The sequence below is a fragment of the Hyla sarda genome, chromosome 1 (genome assembly GCF_029499605.1).
Source record: "Hyla sarda isolate aHylSar1 chromosome 1, aHylSar1.hap1, whole genome shotgun sequence".
NCBI classification, from domain to species: domain Eukaryota; kingdom Metazoa; phylum Chordata; class Amphibia; order Anura; family Hylidae; genus Hyla; species Hyla sarda.
In genome coordinates, this window is record NC_079189.1 from 43489551 (window position 1) to 43512162 (window position 22612).

A 22612-nucleotide genomic window follows, 5' to 3' on the forward strand; every position below is an offset into this window, starting at 1 on the left:
ACTAATGATACTAGAAGTAACAATATTGCTGGTGAGAACACTGCTCATGTAGACTAGTGATACTAGAAGTAACAATATTGCTGGTGAGAACACTGATCATGTAGACTAGTAATACTAGAAGTAACAATATTGCTGGTGTGAACACTGATCATGTAGACTAGTGATACTAGAAGTAACAATATTGCTGGTGTGAACACTGATCATGTAGACTAGTGATACTAGAAGTATCAATATTGCTGGTGAGAACACTGCTCCTGTAGACTAGTGATACTAGAAGTAACAATATTGCTGGTGAGAACACTGCTCCTGTAGACTAATAATACTAGAAGTAACAATATTGCTGATGAGAACACTGCTCATGTAGACTAGTGATACTAGAAGTAACAATATTGCTGGTGTGAACACTGCTCATGTAGACTAGTAATACTAGAAGTAACAATATTGCTGGTGTGAACACTGCTCATGTAGACTAGTAATACTAGAAGTAACAATATTGCTGGTGAGAACACTGATCATGTAGACTAGTGATACTAGAAGTAACAATATTGCTGGTGAGAACACTGCTCCTGTAGACTAGTAATACTAGAAGTAACAATATTGCTGGTGAGAACACTGATCATGTAGACTAATAATACTAGAAGTAACAATATTGCTGGTGAGAACACTGATCATGTAGACTAGTGATACTAGAAGTAACAATATTGCTGGTGTGAACACTGCTCATGTAGACTAGTGATACTAGAAGTAACAATATTGCTGGTGTGAACACTGCTCCTGTAGACTAGTAATACTAGAAGTAACAATATTGCTGGTGTGAACACTGATAATGTAGACTAGTGATACTAGAAGTAACAATATTGCTGGTGAGAACACTGATCATGTAGACTAGTAATACTAGAAGTAACAATATTGCTGGTGAGAACACTGATCATATAGACTAGTAATACTAGAAGTAACAATATTGCTGGTGTGAACACTGATCATGTAGACTAGTGATACTAGAAGTAACAATATTGCTGGTGAGAACACTGATCATGTAAACTAATAATACTTGAAGTAACAATATTGCTGGTGTGAACACTGATCATGTAGACTAGTGATACTAGAAGTAACAATATTGCTGGTGTGAACACTGCTCCTGTAGACTAGTTATACTAGAAGTAACAATATTGCTGGTGAGATCACTGCTCCTGTAGACTAGTAATACTAGAATTAACAATATTGCTGGTGTGAACACTAATCATGTAGACTAATGATAGTAGAAGTAACAATATTGCTGGTGTGAACACTGCTCATGTAGACTAGTGATACTAGAAGTAACAATATTGCTGGTGTGAACACTGATCATGTAGACTAGTGATACTAGAAGTAACAATATTGCTGGTGAGAACACTGCTCCTGTAGACTAATAATACTAGAAGTAACAATATTGCTGATGAGAACACTGATCATGTAGACTAGTGATACTAGAAGTAACAATATTGCTGGTGTGAACACTGATCATGTAGACTAGTGATACTAGAAGTAAGAATATTGCTGGTGTGAACACTGATCATGTAGACTAGTGATACTAGAAGTAAGAATATTGCTGGTGTGAACACTGCTCATGTAGACTAGTAATACTAGAAGTAACAATATTGCTGGTGTGAACACTGCTCATGTAGACTAGTAATACTAGAAGTAACAATATTGCTGGTGAGAACACTGATCATGTAGACTAGTGATACTAGAAGTAACAATATTGCTGGTGAGAACACTGCTCCTGTAGACTAGTAATACTAGAAGTAACAATATTGCTGGTGAGAACACTGATCATGTAGACTAATAATACTAGAAGTAACAATATTGCTGGTGAGAACACTGATCATGTAGACTAATAATACTAGAAGTAACAATATTGCTGGTGTGAACACTGCTCATGTAGACTAGTGATACTAGAAGTAACAATATTGCTGGTGAGAACACTGATCATGTAGACTAATAATACTAGAAGTAACAATATTGCTGGTGTGAACACTGATCATGTAGACTAATAATACTAGAAGTAACAATATTGCTGGTGTGAACACTGATCATGTAGACTAGTGATACTAGAAGTAACAATATTGCTGGTGAGAACACTGCTCCTGTAGACTAGTAATACTAGAAGTAACAATATTGCTGGTGTGAACACTGATCATGTAGACTAATGATACTAGAAGTAACAATATTGCTGGTGTGAACACTGATCATGTAGACTAGTGATACTAGAAGTATCAATATTGCTGGTGAGAACACTGCTCCTGTAGACTAGTGATACTAGAAGTAACAATATTGCTGGTGAGAACACTGCTCCTGTAGACTAATAATACTAGAAGTAACAATATTGCTGATGAGAACACTGCTCATGTAGACTAGTGATACTAGAAGTAACAATATTGCTGGTGTGAACACTGCTCATGTAGACTAGTAATACTAGAAGTAACAATATTGCTGGTGTGAACACTGCTCATGTAGACTAGTAATACTAGAAGTAACAATATTGCTGGTGAGAACACTGATCATGTAGACTAGTGATACTAGAAGTAACAATATTGCTGGTGAGAACACTGCTCCTGTAGACTAGTAATACTAGAAGTAACAATATTGCTGGTGAGAACACTGATCATGTAGACTAATAATACTAGAAGTAACAATATTGCTGGTGAGAACACTGATCATGTAGACTAGTGATACTAGAAGTAACAATATTGCTGGTGTGAACACTGCTCATGTAGACTAGTGATACTAGAAGTAACAATATTGCTGGTGAGAACACTGATCATGTAGACTAGTAATACTAGAAGTAGCAATATTGCTGGTGAGAACACTGATCATGTAGACTAGTAATACTAGAAGTAACAATATTGCTGGTGTGAACACTGATCATGTAGACTAGTGATACTAGAAGTAACAATATTGCTGGTGTGAACACTGATCATGTAGACTAATAATACTAGAAGTAACAATATTGCTGGTGAGAACACTCTTATGTAGACTAGTGATACTAGAAGTAACAATATTGCTGGTGTGAACACTGATCATGTAGACTAGTGATACTAGAAGTAACAATATTGCTGGTGAGAACACTGCTCCTGTAGACTAGTGATACTAGAAGTAACAATATTGCTGGTGTGAACACTGATCATGTAGACTAATGATACTAGAAGTAACAATATTGCTGGTGAGAACACTGCTCATGTAGACTAGTGATACTAGAAGTAACAATATTGCTGGTGAGAACACTGATCATGTAGACTAGTAATACTAGAAGTAACAATATTGCTGGTGTGAACACTGATCATGTAGACTAGTGATACTAGAAGTATCAATATTGCTGGTGAGAACACTGCTCCTGTAGACTAGTGATACTAGAAGTAACAATATTGCTGGTGAGAACACTGCTCCTGTAGACTAATAATACTAGAAGTAACAATATTGCTGATGAGAACACTGCTCATGTAGACTAGTGATACTAGAAGTAACAATATTGCTGGTGTGAACACTGCTCATGTAGACTAGTAATACTAGAAGTAACAATATTGCTGGTGTGAACACTGCTCATGTAGACTAGTAATACTAGAAGTAACAATATTGCTGGTGAGAACACTGATCATGTAGACTAGTGATACTAGAAGTAACAATATTGCTGGTGAGAACACTGCTCCTGTAGACTAGTAATACTAGAAGTAACAATATTGCTGGTGAGAACACTGATCATGTAGACTAATAATACTAGAAGTAACAATATTGCTGGTGAGAACACTGATCATGTAGACTAGTGATACTAGAAGTAACAATATTGCTGGTGTGAACACTGCTCATGTAGACTAGTGATACTAGAAGTAACAATATTGCTGGTGTGAACACTGATCATGTAGACTAATAATACTAGAAGTAACAATATTGCTGGTGTGAACACTGATCATGTAGACTAGTGATACTAGAAGTAACAATATTGCTGGTGAGAACTCTGCTCCTGTAGACTAGTAATACTAGAAGTAACAATATTGCTGGTGTGAACACTGATCATGTAGACTAATGATACTAGAAGTAACAATATTGCTGGTGTGAACACTGATCATGTAGACTAATGATACTAGAAGTAACAATATTGCTGGTGAGAACACTGCTCATGTAGACTAGTGATACTAGAAGTAACAATATTGCTGGTGAGAACACTGATCATGTAGACTAGTAATACTAGAAGTAACAATATTGCTGGTGTGAACACTGATCATGTAGACTAGTGATACTAGAAGTAACAATATTGCTGGTGTGAACACTGATCATGTAGACTAGTGATACTAGAAGTATCAATATTGCTGGTGAGAACACTGCTCCTGTAGACTAGTGATACTAGAAGTAACAATATTGCTGGTGAGAACACTGCTCCTGTAGACTAATAATACTAGAAGTAACAATATTGCTGATGAGAACACTGCTCATGTAGACTAGTGATACTAGAAGTAACAATATTGCTGGTGTGAACACTGCTCATGTAGACTAGTAATACTAGAAGTAACAATATTGCTGGTGTGAACACTGCTCATGTAGACTAGTAATACTAGAAGTAACAATATTGCTGGTGAGAACACTGATCATGTAGACTAGTGATACTAGAAGTAACAATATTGCTGGTGAGAACACTGCTCCTGTAGACTAGTAATACTAGAAGTAACAATATTGCTGGTGAGAACACTGATCATGTAGACTAATAATACTAGAAGTAACAATATTGCTGGTGAGAACACTGATCATGTAGACTAGTGATACTAGAAGTAACAATATTGCTGGTGTGAACACTGCTCATGTAGACTAGTGATACTAGAAGTAACAATATTGCTGGTGTGAACACTGCTCCTGTAGACTAGTAATACTAGAAGTAACAATATTGCTGGTGTGAACACTGATCATGTAGACTAGTGATACTAGAAGTAACAATATTGCTGGTGAGAACACTGATCATGTAGACTAGTAATACTAGAAGTAACAATATTGCTGGTGAGAACACTGATCATATAGACTAGTAATACTAGAAGTAACAATATTGCTGGTGTGAACACTGATCATGTAGACTAGTGATACTAGAAGTAACAATATTGCTGGTGAGAACACTGATCATGTAAACTAATAATACTTGAAGTAACAATATTGCTGGTGTGAACACTGATCATGTAGACTAGTGATACTAGAAGTAACAATATTGCTGGTGTGAACACTGCTCCTGTAGACTAGTTATACTAGAAGTAACAATATTGCTGGTGAGATCACTGCTCCTGTAGACTAGTAATACTAGAATTAACAATATTGCTGGTGTGAACACTAATCATGTAGACTAATGATAGTAGAAGTAACAATATTGCTGGTGTGAACACTGCTCATGTAGACTAGTGATACTAGAAGTAACAATATTGCTGGTGTGAACACTGATCATGTAGACTAGTGATACTAGAAGTAACAATATTGCTGGTGAGAACACTGCTCCTGTAGACTAATAATACTAGAAGTAACAATATTGCTGATGAGAACACTGATCATGTAGACTAGTGATACTAGAAGTAACAATATTGCTGGTGTGAACACTGATCATGTAGACTAGTGATACTAGAAGTAAGAATATTGCTGGTGTGAACACTGATCATGTAGACTAGTGATACTAGAAGTAAGAATATTGCTGGTGTGAACACTGCTCATGTAGACTAGTAATACTAGAAGTAACAATATTGCTGGTGTGAACACTGCTCATGTAGACTAGTAATACTAGAAGTAACAATATTGCTGGTGAGAACACTGATCATGTAGACTAGTGATACTAGAAGTAACAATATTGCTGGTGAGAACACTGCTCCTGTAGACTAGTAATACTAGAAGTAACAATATTGCTGGTGAGAACACTGATCATGTAGACTAATAATACTAGAAGTAACAATATTGCTGGTGAGAACACTGATCATGTAGACTAATAATACTAGAAGTAACAATATTGCTGGTGTGAACACTGCTCATGTAGACTAGTGATACTAGAAGTAACAATATTGCTGGTGAGAACACTGATCATGTAGACTAATAATACTAGAAGTAACAATATTGCTGGTGTGAACACTGATCATGTAGACTAATAATACTAGAAGTAACAATATTGCTGGTGTGAACACTGATCATGTAGACTAGTGATACTAGAAGTAACAATATTGCTGGTGAGAACACTGCTCCTGTAGACTAGTAATACTAGAAGTAACAATATTGCTGGTGTGAACACTGATCATGTAGACTAATGATACTAGAAGTAACAATATTGCTGGTGTGAACACTGATCATGTAGACTAGTGATACTAGAAGTATCAATATTGCTGGTGAGAACACTGCTCCTGTAGACTAGTGATACTAGAAGTAACAATATTGCTGGTGAGAACACTGCTCCTGTAGACTAATAATACTAGAAGTAACAATATTGCTGATGAGAACACTGCTCATGTAGACTAGTGATACTAGAAGTAACAATATTGCTGGTGTGAACACTGCTCATGTAGACTAGTAATACTAGAAGTAACAATATTGCTGGTGTGAACACTGCTCATGTAGACTAGTAATACTAGAAGTAACAATATTGCTGGTGAGAACACTGATCATGTAGACTAGTGATACTAGAAGTAACAATATTGCTGGTGAGAACACTGCTCCTGTAGACTAGTAATACTAGAAGTAACAATATTGCTGGTGAGAACACTGATCATGTAGACTAATAATACTAGAAGTAACAATATTGCTGGTGAGAACACTGATCATGTAGACTAGTGATACTAGAAGTAACAATATTGCTGGTGTGAACACTGCTCATGTAGACTAGTGATACTAGAAGTAACAATATTGCTGGTGAGAACACTGATCATGTAGACTAGTAATACTAGAAGTAGCAATATTGCTGGTGAGAACACTGATCATGTAGACTAGTAATACTAGAAGTAACAATATTGCTGGTGTGAACACTGATCATGTAGACTAGTGATACTAGAAGTAACAATATTGCTGGTGTGAACACTGATCATGTAGACTAATAATACTAGAAGTAACAATATTGCTGGTGAGAACACTCTTATGTAGACTAGTGATACTAGAAGTAACAATATTGCTGGTGTGAACACTGATCATGTAGACTAGTGATACTAGAAGTAACAATATTGCTGGTGAGAACACTGCTCCTGTAGACTAGTGATACTAGAAGTAACAATATTGCTGGTGTGAACACTGATCATGTAGACTAATGATACTAGAAGTAACAATATTGCTGGTGAGAACACTGCTCATGTAGACTAGTGATACTAGAAGTAACAATATTGCTGGTGAGAACACTGATCATTTAGACTAGTAATACTAGAAGTAACAATATTGCTGGTGTGAACACTGATCATGTAGACTAGTGATACTAGAAGTATCAATATTGCTGGTGAGAACACTGCTCCTGTAGACTAGTGATACTAGAAGTAACAATATTGCTGGTGAGAACACTGCTCCTGTAGACTAATAATACTAGAAGTAACAATATTGCTGATGAGAACACTGCTCATGTAGACTAGTGATACTAGAAGTAACAATATTGCTGGTGTGAACACTGCTCATGTAGACTAGTAATACTAGAAGTAACAATATTGCTGGTGTGAACACTGCTCATGTAGACTAGTAATACTAGAAGTAACAATATTGCTGGTGAGAACACTGATCATGTAGACTAGTGATACTAGAAGTAACAATATTGCTGGTGAGAACACTGCTCCTGTAGACTAGTAATACTAGAAGTAACAATATTGCTGGTGAGAACACTGATCATGTAGACTAATAATACTAGAAGTAACAATATTGCTGGTGAGAACACTGATCATATAGACTAGTGATACTAGAAGTAACAATATTGCTGGTGTGAACACTGCTCATGTAGACTAGTGATACTAGAAGTAACAATATTGCTGGTGTGAACACTGATCATGTAGACTAATAATACTAGAAGTAACAATATTGCTGGTGTGAACACTGATCATGTAGACTAGTGATACTAGAAGTAACAATATTGCTGGTGAGAACACTGCTCCTGTAGACTAGTAATACTAGAAGTAACAATATTGCTGGTGTGAACACTGATCATGTAGACTAATGATACTAGAAGTAACAATATTGCTGGTGTGAACACTGATCATGTAGACTAATGATACTAGAAGTAACAATATTGCTGGTGAGAACACTGCTCATGTAGACTAGTGATACTAGAAGTAACAATATTGCTGGTGAGAACACTGATCATGTAGACTAGTAATACTAGAAGTAACAATATTGCTGGTGTGAACACTGATCATGTAGACTAGTGATACTAGAAGTAACAATATTGCTGGTGTGAACACTGATCATGTAGACTAGTGATACTAGAAGTATCAATATTGCTGGTGAGAACACTGCTCCTGTAGACTAGTGATACTAGAAGTAACAATATTGCTGGTGAGAACACTGCTCCTGTAGACTAATAATACTAGAAGTAACAATATTGCTGATGAGAACACTGCTCATGTAGACTAGTGATACTAGAAGTAACAATATTGCTGGTGTGAACACTGCTCATGTAGACTAGTAATACTAGAAGTAACAATATTGCTGGTGTGAACACTGCTCATGTAGACTAGTAATACTAGAAGTAACAATATTGCTGGTGAGAACACTGATCATGTAGACTAGTGATACTAGAAGTAACAATATTGCTGGTGAGAACACTGCTCCTGTAGACTAGTAATACTAGAAGTAACAATATTGCTGGTGAGAACACTGATCATGTAGACTAATAATACTAGAAGTAACAATATTGCTGGTGAGAACACTGATCATGTAGACTAGTGATACTAGAAGTAACAATATTGCTGGTGTGAACACTGCTCATGTAGACTAGTGATACTAGAAGTAACAATATTGCTGGTGTGAACACTGTTCATGTAGACTAGTGATACTAGAAGTAACAATATTGCTGGTGAGAACACTGATCATGTAGACTAGTAATACTAGAAGTAACAATATTGCTGGTGAGAACACTGATCATATAGACTAGTAATACTAGAAGTAACAATATTGCTGGTGTGAACACTGATCATGTAGACTAGTGATACTAGAAGTAACAATATTGCTGGTGAGAACACTGATCATGTAAACTAATAATACTTGAAGTAACAATATTGCTGGTGTGAACACTGATCATGTAGACTAGTGATACTAGAAGTAACAATATTGCTGGTGTGAACACTGCTCCTGTAGACTAGTTATACTAGAAGTAACAATATTGCTGGTGAGATCACTGCTCCTGTAGACTAGTAATACTAGAATTAACAATATTGCTGGTGTGAACACTGCTCATGTAGACTAGTGATACTAGAAGTAACAATATTGCTGGTGAGAACACTGCTCCTTTAGACTAGTAATACTAGAAGTAACAATATTGCTGGTGTGAACACTGCTCCTGTAGACTAGTGATACTAGAAGTAACAATATTGCTGGTGTGAACACTGATCATGTAGACTAGTGATACTAGAAGTAACAATATTGCTGGTGAGAACACTGCTCATGTAGACTAGTGATACTAGAAGTAACAATATTGCTGGTGAGAACACTGCTTGTTTAGAGTTATATTACTAATAGTAACCATTTCACATTAGTCCTACATTATGTAGCATAGTAGTAACCATATGCAGGGGTTAAATATTAGAGTGCACTAGCAACACTACAAGTCTTATCAATGCTGTATAACATGTCTATCCTGACAGAAGTAACTGCACATGTATACAAGGAATACTGGCGACCATATCACTGCTGGTGTGAATAGTGATCATATAGACCAGTAGTACCATATTACAGCTTCTATCAACTACTCAAGTACTTTAATGACAGTCATAGAAGTGTTAATACTAGTAACCCTATCACTGCTGCTGTGGACTTCTAATCTAGTACTATTCACATTACAGATGATGTAGATCATTAATACTATGAGGACAAATCTAATTGTATCTAATCTGTATTGACACTAGGGATTATGTATCTGATTGTATAAACTATATACTACTAGTAATATATCTAATTGTATAAACTATTTATATATACTACTAGTAATCATATCTAATTGTATAAACTATTTATATATACTACTAGTAATCATATCTAATTGTATAAACTATTTATATATACTACTAGTGATCATATATCTAATTGTATAAACTATTTATATACTACTAGTGATCATATATCTAATTGTGTAAACTATTTATATATACTACTAGTAATCATATCTAATTGTATAAACTATATATACAACTAGTAATATATCTAATTGCATAATCTATTTATATACTACTAGTGGTCATATATCTAATTGTGTAAACTATTTATATATACTACTAGTAATCATATCTAATTGTATAAACTATATATACAACTAGTAATATATCTAATTGCATAATCTATTTATATACTACTAGTGGTCATATATCTAATTGTGTAAACTATTTATATATACTACTAGTAATCATATCTAATTGTATAAACTATTTATATATACTACTAGTAATCATATCTAATTGTATAAACTATTTATATATTACTAATAAACATATATCTAATTGTGTAAACTATTTATATATACTACTAGTGGTCATATATCTAATTGTGTAAACTATTTATATATACTTCTAATAAACATATATCTAATTGTGTAAACTATTTATATATACTTCTAATAAACATATATCTAATTGTGTAAACTATTTATATATACTTCTAATAAACATATATCTAATTGTGTAAACTATTTATATATACTTCTAATAAACATATATCTAATTGTGTAAACTATTTATATATACTACTAGTGGTCATATATCTAATTGTGTAAACTATTTATATACACTACAAGTGATCATATATCTGTATGTGTAAACTATTTATGTACACTACTTGTAATTATTTATTGTATCGTGTTAACAATTCATATACCATTCTCTTAATATATCTGATCGTGTTAACCATTCATATACCATTCTCTTAATATATCTGATCGTGTTAACCATTCATATACACTTCTCTTAATATATCTGATCGTGTTAACCATTCATATACCATTCTCTTAATATCTCTGATCGTGTTAACCATTCACATACCATTCTCTTTATATATCTGATCGTGTTAACCATTCACATACCATTCTCTTAATATCTCTGATCGTGTTAACCATTCATATACCATTCTCTTAATATCTCTGATCGTGTTAACCATTCATATACCATTCTCTTAATATCTCTGATCGTGTTAACCATTCACATACCATTCTCTTTATATATCTGATCGTGTTAACCATTCATATACCATTCTCTTAATATCTCTGATCGTGTTAACCATTCATATACCATTCTCTTTATATCTCTGATCGTGTTAACCATTCATATACCCTTCTCTTAATATCTCTGATCGTGTTAACCATTCATATACCATTCTCTTAATATATCTGATCGTGTTAACCATTCATATACCATTCTCTTAATATCTCTGATCGTGTTAACCATGCTGTAGATCAGTATAGCTGTGGTGTACACATTTACTACTCACCATATCACAACTGCTATTCTCTCTCAGTGTGAACTGCTCCTGTAGATTTGGTTGTCTAGTAATAGTAATAATGACATCAGTGTAAGTGTGAACATTTCTCCTGTATACTTCTATTACTTGTAGGGAGGCAGTACTGTACTACATCAGTGCTTGTCTGGGCTATAGGAAAGTGTTTGCTTTGACTAGTAACTAATCCTGTCTAGTAGTACAATAACATATCAGAGCCTGTAAACAGCTCAGTAATACTAGTATCATTACATCTGATTGGGATAACTAACGCTCCTTAAAGGAGATGAACCGATATTAAAACAAGAAGAACATGTAGCGCCCCCTACATCAGAAGAAATATTTTTAAGACTTTGCAGTGTATGTTGCTTTGCTTCCAAAATACAGAAGGTTTTTATAATATTAATTTTTTATAGATTTGAGAGTGAGACGGATCGGTCGATCATAATTGTATCTGATCGTACTCAGTCTCGTACCGATCGTTGTCATTAGTCAGCAAGACTCAAGAGCAATGCGGTCGTCAGTAGTCAGAGCAGTGTTCACACCAGCAGTGATCTGGTTACCAGTTCTACTCCTAGTCCAGGTGTATAGTTTATAGTGATCTGGTTACCAGTACTATGAGCAGATCATACAATCAGGTAAGTGTTAAATCCTGTCACTATTATTAATAATAACTTATAAGACAAAAATGTAGAAAAGAAAGTGGGACAACGAATTTTTACACGGTAGGTCCCTTGGTTTGCATTGATTCAGCAAAGGGAATAAAAAAAAAAAAAAAATTCTTTCTTGACATTTAGTCTAAAATAAAATAAAAATTATCTATGTAAAATAATTATATTTATCTTTTCTTTTTTTTTTACACATTACACTTTATGAAATGTCAATATCATCAGAATAATAATAATATATATATATATATATATATATATATATATATATATATATACATAAAGTTTACCAAATATGTCAATAACATGTGGATACTGGCCATTTAATACTATATGTACTTTTTATTTTAAGGGACTTTTGTTGTATTTTATATTTTTGCATAATAATATTAATGTTGTTAAATGTAATAATCATCTTAAAAATAAAAATATATATATATACATTTTAAAACAATTTAAGAACTAAGACTATTCTTATTAATGATAATAATAATCTAATAATAATAATAATAATGTAATAATTATAATAATAATAATAATGTAATAATAATAATAATAATAATAATGTAATAATAATAATAAACGATAATAATAGTTATAATAATAAGTGTAATCATATAATAATAATAAACTATAATAATAGTTATAATAAGTGTAATCATATAATAATAATAATAAACTATAATAATAGTTGTAATAATAATAAGTGTAATCATATAATAAAATACAACAGTCACTTTTATTTTACTAATAATGTTTTTGAGTAGTAGTTGTAAAAATTATAATATATTTAATATAATATTAATGCATTTAATATAAAAATAATGATAATAATTATATATATATATATTATAGTAATCGCAACGATCATACAAATAATACAAGAAGAATAGAGAAGACATATTTATTTTACAGTTTATTGTTCAATGTTTAAAGGTTTTAGCAAAGTGCTTGAAATATTCTCTCTATAATAACCCCTATTGTCATACAATTAAATATAAAAAAAAATTAATCCTCCTCCTCATCATCATCAACAAATATATATTTACACAAATAAACAAAAATGTTAAATTACAATAAAATAACAGCAGTTAAACTGGATTCATAGTTACATCTGAAACCTTTCGCATCTTAGGAAAATCTGCAGCACATTCCAAACAGAATTTCTAGAAAGGAATTTTTTTTTCTTACTTTTTTTTTCTTTTTCAATGAAATTTTTACGAATGCATAAATTCTATACATACTGTATATATCGTGATATCACGAACGGAAGGATCATTGTATATTTCAACAATGCAGATTATTACAGACAGCCACTTCCTAAACTCCTATTTACCCTGAGAGGAAAATGGGCACAGAATATCATTTTTTTTTCTTTTTTTGTTTATTTATAAAATCAAATCCCCCAAAATCTAAACAAAACCTTATTTACACACCAATCGATACTGAAAAGTCGGAATCCTTTTCCTATTTGGAAGAAGAGGGAATGTAATGTGAATTCACAGCTATACCTAATATACTCAAGGGATTTGGAATTATTGGATTTTTGTTTTATATGAGAACAATTATAGATTTATTCAATAGTCATGAGGAAAGTTGGTGATTTGGCAATTTATATGATTTTAAAAAAGGCAAAACATTAAAAAAAAAAGAGCAAAAAATAAAATAAATATAATAATTTTAAATGTATTTTCACAATTTACAGGAATATTTCAATATTTTTTTTTTAAAGGTGAAACTCCCCTTTAAATTTTCTTCTGTACATAGAAGGTTAGACAGTCATTGCTAAAGTGCTCTCCATGTTAACTCAGTATACAGTAAGTGGGTTTCTAGTAGGACACATTGAAGGTGCTGGGCTTCTAGTACATACCAGAGAAAGGAGTCAATGAGCTTCACAATAGGGAGGTAAAGACCTAGAACATCAGTGCTATTGAGGGGCAAGCTATTCAGATGGCCAGCTCTTTGGGCCACCTATGTTTGAATGCAGAGTCAGGCTGCATAGTCCAGTCTAGGAAGACTTGTGCTTTGCCCAATGGATGGTTCCAGTCTATACAGTCAGTGATCGCACTTTATAAGTGAGGGGCATAAAATGCTGGGGTTCCATAAGACTGAGACCCCAAGACAAAGGGTGACAGGACTGCTGGGCCTGGGAGGAAGGGTAACTGTGCTGTACACATAAGCCCACTTGGTGCATGGCTTGGGTAACCTGGGTGTCCATGCATGCCCAGTGGGTTGCCCATAGGGGGAGAATGACTTAGAGGACTGAGCCCCCCACTCATACTTGGACCTCCATTCCCATGGTTGGACCCTCCAGTAGGGGCACTTGTGTCTGCTCCAGGATTCTGCTTCTTCCACTTTGTGCGTCTGTTTTGGAACCAGATCTTGACTTGGGTCTCGGTCAGACTTAGCGATAGTGCCAGGTTGAGTCTTTCACATACTGAGAGGTATCTTGTAGACTTGAACTTGTTCTCCAGAGCCACCAGCTGTTCATAGGTGAACGCTGTTCGAGCTCTCCTTGGTTTGCCAGACTTCGAGTCAGAACCTGTTCTCTTCCTCTTGGGTTTGCCATGCTGGCTCTGCCCTTGGTTCTGTTGGGTCTTGGAGTTGACTTGCCCAGAGCCAGGAGTGTTACCATGACTTGCCAGGCCATCTTCAGACTGTGAGGACCCAACACCAGCACCAGGCTCCCTGTCCACTGGACCAGAAGAGGAGGAGTTGTTGCCTTCTTCACTGCAAACCTCTTCATCTTCTTCATCCTCATCTTCCTCCTCCAGGTCACTGCCATGGCTGGGGCTGAAGTCTTGGTTCTGGCACTCATCTCCAGCCTGCTGGTACAACTCCCCATCCTCTGTAATGAGAAAGTTACCATTAGACAACAAGCTAAAGCTACATGTTGGTTGTCATCAAGTCATCCAGGACCATATCAAAAAAGCCATATAGAGTTATAAGAAGGAGACATCATCTATAGGTTATAGCAATAAAAGAATAACACATTCCAATAGTCTTTATTAGGGATCTCTAAGGGTTATCAATAGTTATCAATAGAGACATGAGAGTCGTAGGCTGTTCTATTGACTTCTAAACTTTATATATATATGTGTGTGTGTGTGTGTGTGTGTGTTTGTGTGTTTAGAAGTATATATATATATATATATATATATATATATATATATATTAGAAATATATTTTTATATATATATGTTTAGAAGTATATATATATATACACATATATTAGAAATATATTTATATATATATGTTTAGAAGTATATATATATATATATATATATATATATATACACACACACATATATTAGAAATATATATATATATATCTATATGTTTAGAAGTATATATATATATACACATATATTAGAAATATATTTATATATATATATGTTTAGAAGTATATATATATACACATATATTAGAAATATATTTATATATATATGTTTAGAAGTATATATATATATATAGACATATATTAGAAATATATTTATATATATATGTTTAGAAGTATATATATATATATATATATATATATATATATATATATACATATACACACACATATATTAGAAATATATTTATATATATATATATATATATATATATATATATATATATATATGTTTAGAAGTATATATATATATACACATATGTTAGAAATATATATCTATATATATATTTTTTTGTTTTTGTTTATTTATTTATTTATTTATATAACATGTGGTCATAGTCAAAGGATGACACACATGCACACATCAAGTGATCACAAAATGACCATCTCTATCAGTGTTTCCCACCCAGGGTGCCTCCAGCTGTTGCAAAACTACAACTCCCAGCATGCCCGGACAGCCGAAGGCTGTCCGGGCATGCTGGGAGTTGTAGTTTTGCAACAGCTGGAGGCCCCCTGGTTGGGAAACACTGATCTATATCCTGGCATACATGATATAGTGTCAGGGACACATGTGCACACTATATCAGTCCAGTGATGAATTATAACAGAATTCTGCACACATAGTGCCAATGTACATACACACAGTGCACATGTATACTGCACCGACAATACACTCTGCTTCACAGTGAGTGATGGCTGTGATCTCTATCTACAAGAGAGGATCAGGGAACTTGACAAATCATCTTTAATAGGTGAAATGGTTACTAAAGTGGGTTTACCTGGGACAATATGTCAGCAAAAAACCTTAATCCACTATCCCTTCCCTGCAGAATAGTTTATTATTAAGACTGTATAAATAGGTAGGGCAGTAATAATCAAAATAATAATAATTATTTAGCATTTCATGCTTCTATTATGACTGATACATTTTTATAAATATTATTTGTAATAATATTAAATTCGTTATAATGATATTGTTCTCAGAACAGGGGTTAATGGTGATATAATGTGACATGAAATGGTGTAATGCTGCATGGACCATATTGAGTAGTAGGGGCACAACTCAGCCTGTCCATATAGCTTCGTGTGTGTATATATATGTTTACATACAAAATATTATACAAAATTATATATCTATCAAAATAATATATCTATCTATCTATATCTATATATATATATATATATATATATATATATATACAAAAAAATGCAAAATATTATGTATATATATATATACTGTATTTACAAAAAATTATACAAAATAATACATATATATATATATGAAAAAATTATGCAAAATTATTTATATATATATATATATATATATATATAAATAAAACAATACAAAATAATATATATATGCACAAAATAATACAAAATAATATATATATATATACACAAAAAAATATATACAAAAAATTATACAAAATAATATATATATATATATATATATATACACAAAAAATAATACAAAATAATATATATATATTTACAAGAATTATACAAAATAATATATATATATACAAAATATTATACAAATAATGTATCGATCTATCTATCTATATATATAAAAATACAATATATATCTATACAAAAAATGATACAAAATTATATATATATCTATATATATATAAAAAAAAATACAAAATTATATATATACAAAAAATAATACAAAATAATATATATACAAAAAATAATACAAAATAATATATATATATATATATATACACAAAAAAATAATACAAAATAATATATATATATATACAAGAAATTATACAAAATTGAATATATATATATATATATATATATATATATATATATATATACACACACAGGAAACACAATGTAGTGTTGTGTGCAGCCAGGAGGCAATGACTGGGGTCCTGCATGACTGCACAGCACTGATAACACGTGTACTGCCTGCAACCACTGCTGCTCCACCACACTGTCATGTCTGCTACCAACCAGTCTGGGAATTATTACAAATAATGGACATAGACACAGGATATACCTATTATTACAAAACTACAAGAATAATGATATCTGTGTGTGTGTATTATTTTTTTTACAGAATTGTTATTGTTTTATTTTCAGAATTGTTATTGTTTAATAATCTTATTCTCTTTTAATTCCTTTTATTCTTGTGATGAGTTCAATATACCCTTTAATATACTGCCTTTCTATTATCATAGCAGCTAACAAATATTTATGAAATAGAATGAAATGCCCCACAAAAGAATTATTAAGAGAAATTAATTATTATTATTATTATTATTACTACTATTATCGAGTAAAAATATAATAAATCAAATAAGGAAATTAATAAAAATAAAAAAAAGCATAATAATAGCAAATCAAATTCCAATAGTCTTTATTTGGGATCTCTAAGGGTTATCAATAGTCAATATTTATCAATAGAGACATGAGAGTCGTTAACTGTTTAGTTGACTTCTGAACTTTTATACATATAAATATATGTGTGTGTGTGTGTGTGTGTGTGTGTGTGTGTGTGTATATATATATATATATATATATATATATATATATATATAATTTATTTTATTTGTTTATTTACTTATTTATTTATATAATTTGTGATCAGTCGAAGGATGACACACATGCACACATCAAGTGATCACAAAATGACCATCTGTATCAGTGTTTCCCAAACAGGGTGCCTCCAGCTGTTGCAAAAGTACAATTTCATTTTATAGGAAAACCTTAAAATCAATCACTGCTTTTTAAAGAATGTTTCCTATTCTCCAAATTGTCAGAAACATCATCTGCCAATCCTAACGCCTGAGCTACAAAATAATGATAGTAATAATAATAATAATAGCAAGAAAAATAATACTATATATATATATATATATATATATATATATATATATATATATATATATATAAATAATTTATCCTGTAATGTATCCTAATAATTAAGTATTTTATAGTGTTTCTATCCATAAATTATATATAGAAATCAAATCAAAACCAAAATCATTGTTACAGGATTTTCTATGTTATAATACAATACTAAGATACAAAATGGTAAAAAATATATTTTTGGTTATTTTTAGCATTTTTCTGTTCTCTCACATGATGAAACTAATATTGTGTCTGCACTTGTATATATAAAACACTGATATTAAAGATAAATAAATTAGATCTCCCAATAATACAAAAAACTGAAAAAACTAGAAGGGAACCTCTAAAACTTAACGTTTAATCTAAAAAATTTACAAAAATAACAAGTATCTAAAAGTAGAAAAGATCATGTAGGAAAATGAATATGTATATATATCTAGATGTATTTATGTTGCTAATTATAATTTCTACAAAGTTCTTTTTTTTTAATATATTGCCCCATAATACAACATAATGGAAAAATAAAATAATCCAGGTAAAACTCTCACTGGTATGAATGTATGTGGGCTATGACTTCAAGGAATTATCTATCTATCTATAAATCATTCTATCTATCTATCTATCTATCTATCATTCTATATATCTATCTATCATTCTATCTATCATTCTACCTATCATTCTATCTATCTATCATTCTATCTATCATTCTATCTATCTATCTATTTATCATTCTATCTATCATTCTGTCTATCTATCTATCTATCATTCTATATATCATTCTATCTATCTATCTATCTATCATTCTATATATCTATCTATCATTCTATCTATCATTCTACCTATCATTCTATCTATCTATCTATCATTCTATATATCTATCTATCATTCTATCTATCATTCTATCTATCATTCTATCTATCTATCTATCTATCTATCTATAAATCATTCTATCTATCTATCATTCTATCTATCATTCTATCTATCTATCTATCTATCTATCTATCTATCTATCATTCTATCTATCTACTATATGTGTGATTGCAGAGATGAACCATACGATGTACATACAATGTCGCCCCGATAGATGGTTGGGATGCCTCCCTCAGCCCCTGCTCATCAGTGTAATGGATAGTAATGGAGTCATTCTCCTGATTGTGACCCCTATAATGTAGATGTTGGGGGGTGGAGGCTGCTGGTAAGAGATATGCAGCATTCGATAATAGGATATCGATCGGGCGAGCTCTGCTGGCACCAGGGGCCGATCCCCCATTATCCCCTCCGCTGCTGCTCAGCACAATCTCCTTTCGATGTAATCGAAGGAATGTAATTGTTTTCTTACAGATAAGCGACATTTTGTCACAATTATTCAGATTTCTCCTGAAAAAACACAAGAAAATCAAATCCACCCCCCTCCATAATAGACAAAGTGTCTCCTAAAATCCCCCTGATGATTGTGCTACTACAACTCTCAGCATACTCTTTATTGAGTTGTCACTGACATGTCATACTACACATAGGATTTTTATAAAACCACAAGCCATTCTAGATCATACTCTAGAATACATTTTAACAAAAAAAAATAAAAAAAAATAAACTACATATTAGGGAAATACAACTCCCAACATGTCATGTCACAGATTCGCAAAGGATCTGTGTTTTTTTGGAGAGAATGAAACAGTTTGATACCTTATAACATCCATACTACATCCTGTGGAACTACAAGTCACATATTGTCTGTATAGATCTGAGACCATAGGGGTTATTTCCCAGAATGTCATTCATAAAAAGTTTAAATATAACAAATCACTCCCATCATCTCTGGCTTTAATATATACAGGAACAACAGGTTGAAATCCATCGTGTAAATATCATAGTCACAGGTCATGCTGCCACTTGTAGTTCTAACAAAGGGTGTCATGTAATGAAATGCATTACATAAGTGACATGTCAGTGAAAGTGTCAGGGACAGTTACAGAAGATAAATAGATAAATATATGAATATAAATAAATATAAATTTATAGATAGATATGAGATATAGATAGATATCTGATAGATCAGCGGTCTTCAAACTGTGGCCCTCCAGATGTTGCAAAACTACAACTCCAAGCATGCCTGGACAGCCAACGGCTGAAGACCACTGAGATAGATAGATATGAGATAGATAGATAGATAGATAGATACAGTAGATAGATAGATATGAGATAGATTGATATGAGATAGATAGATAGATATGAGATAGATATGAGATAGATAGATATGAGATAGATAGATAGATAGATAGATAGATACAGTAGATAGATAGATATGAGATAGATAGATAGATAGATATGAGATAGATAGATAGATAGATACAGTAGATAGATAGATATGAGATAGATAGATATGAGATAGATAGATATGAGATAGATAGATATGAGATAGATAGATAGATATGAGATAGATAGATAGATAGATAGATACAGTAGATAGATAGATATGAGATAGATAGATAGATATATAGATAGAAAAAAAAATACTTGGAAAGCCGCAGAACCAAAAAGGCAAAATTGCAAAAAATGGTAAAAGATAAGAGGGTCCAAGCAACTAGTTGGGCCCGGTTGAGACCCCAATCCAGATACAGCAGTACAAAAATAGTCGCAGCACTCCAAGGAGTGCTGCGACTATTTTTGTATTGCTGTATCTAGATAGATAGATAGATATGAAATAGATAGATAGATAGAAAGATATGAGATATATAGATAGATATGAGATAGATAGATAGATATGAGATATATAGATAGATAGATAGATAGATATGAGATATATAGATAGATAGATAGATATGATATATATAGATAGATAGATAGATAGATAGATAGAAAGATAGATATGAGATAGATAGATATGAGATATATAGATAGATAGATAGATAGATAGAAAGATAGATAGATAGAAAGATACTTAGGGAAGACACTTACTTAGAACATCTGGGGACTTTTTGCAGTTGTCGAAGTCTTCTAGGAAAGGTTTGTGGCTCGGTAGGTCTATGGCCACCTCTTCTTCCTTGTCCTCTGCCCTCAGTATATAGTCACTGGCTTTGCTGTACACCAGGGTACAATGCCTCTGTTTGCTGTTGAATTTATTAGGGTCCAGGATGTCCAGGACCGAGAAGGAAGTGGTTCTGTGGAGCACCGGTGGGGCTGGCACTATGCCCTCCTGTCCTGGAGTGCTGCCATTCTGACTGTCCCCTTGCCTGTCCCTGGGGCAGCCATACACTGGGTGGTCGCTGGCTGACAGTCTCTGCTCGTCCATGATCTCCCCACTGTGCAGGGTGCATGAGACTGCTTCTACTACCACTGCTGCCTGTGCCTGGGGCATGGAGATGTCTACCTGAGCCTTGTCCCTACTCACATTCATTGCTCGGTCCCTGCTCTCGGGGGGGGGGGGGGGGGGGGGGGGGATTCTGCTGCTCCTTGTCTTGCAAACTTTTTTCTTCTTTCCAGCTTAAATATTGGAGAACCACAAGGGACTCATAGTACCGGGAATATGACAGCAAGTGTGAGAGGCAGCTGTGAGGTCAGCTGGACCTTGGATGACTGTAGACTTGGGTCCCTCAACACCTACTGGGACCTTTGCACCTGTCTAGGACCCTGGAGGTGACTTCGATCTTGTATAGTTCCTTTGGTCAGACTTGTGTCCCTCCACACCTTGTGTGACCTCCCATGGACTCTTCTGTAGTGTCCTTGGGTCGTTCTATGTGAAGGTGACCACTTGGTGGGGTTTGGTCAGCCCTTATGGCCCTACACCTTGGGGTGTGTTGTGGTCTCTTCTTGTAGAGATCACTGAGCAGGTTGTGGTCTCTTCTTGTAGAGATCACTGAGCAGGTTGTGGTCTCTTCTTGTAGTGATCACTGAGCAGGTTGTGGTCTCTTCTTGTAGAGATCACTGAGCAGGTTGTGTTCCTTCTTGTAGAGATCACTGAGCAGGTTGTGGTCTCTTCTTGTAGTGATCACTGAGCAGGTTGTGGTCTCTTCTTGTAGTGATCACTGAGCAG

The 22612-nt window shown here is 33.2% G+C and overlaps 1 protein-coding gene across 1 annotated transcript; it reads right to left on the reverse strand.

Moving 5' to 3' along the window:
* Positions 1-13259: 13259 nt before the first annotated feature.
* On the reverse strand, positions 13260-21995 carry NKX1-1 (NK1 homeobox 1). Its single transcript, XM_056551565.1, has 2 exons — positions 21538-21995; positions 13260-15165 (listed from the first exon to the last, which is right to left on the reverse strand). The coding sequence occupies exons 1-2, from the start codon at positions 21974-21976 to the stop codon at positions 14387-14389; spliced, it is 1218 nt and encodes a 405-aa protein (XP_056407540.1). The 5' UTR covers positions 21977-21995; the 3' UTR covers positions 13260-14386.
* Between the last annotated feature and the right edge of the window lie 617 nt (positions 21996-22612).

Coding starts and splice junctions, on each gene's coding strand:
- NKX1-1 (XM_056551565.1), bottom strand. CDS start 21,976: ATGAATGTGAGTAGGGACAAGGCTCAGGTAGACATCTCCATGCCCCAG. Junction 15,166..21,537: donor AAAGTCCCCAGATGTTCTAA/GTAAGTGTCTTC, acceptor TTCTCATTACAG/AGGATGGGGAGTTGTACCAG.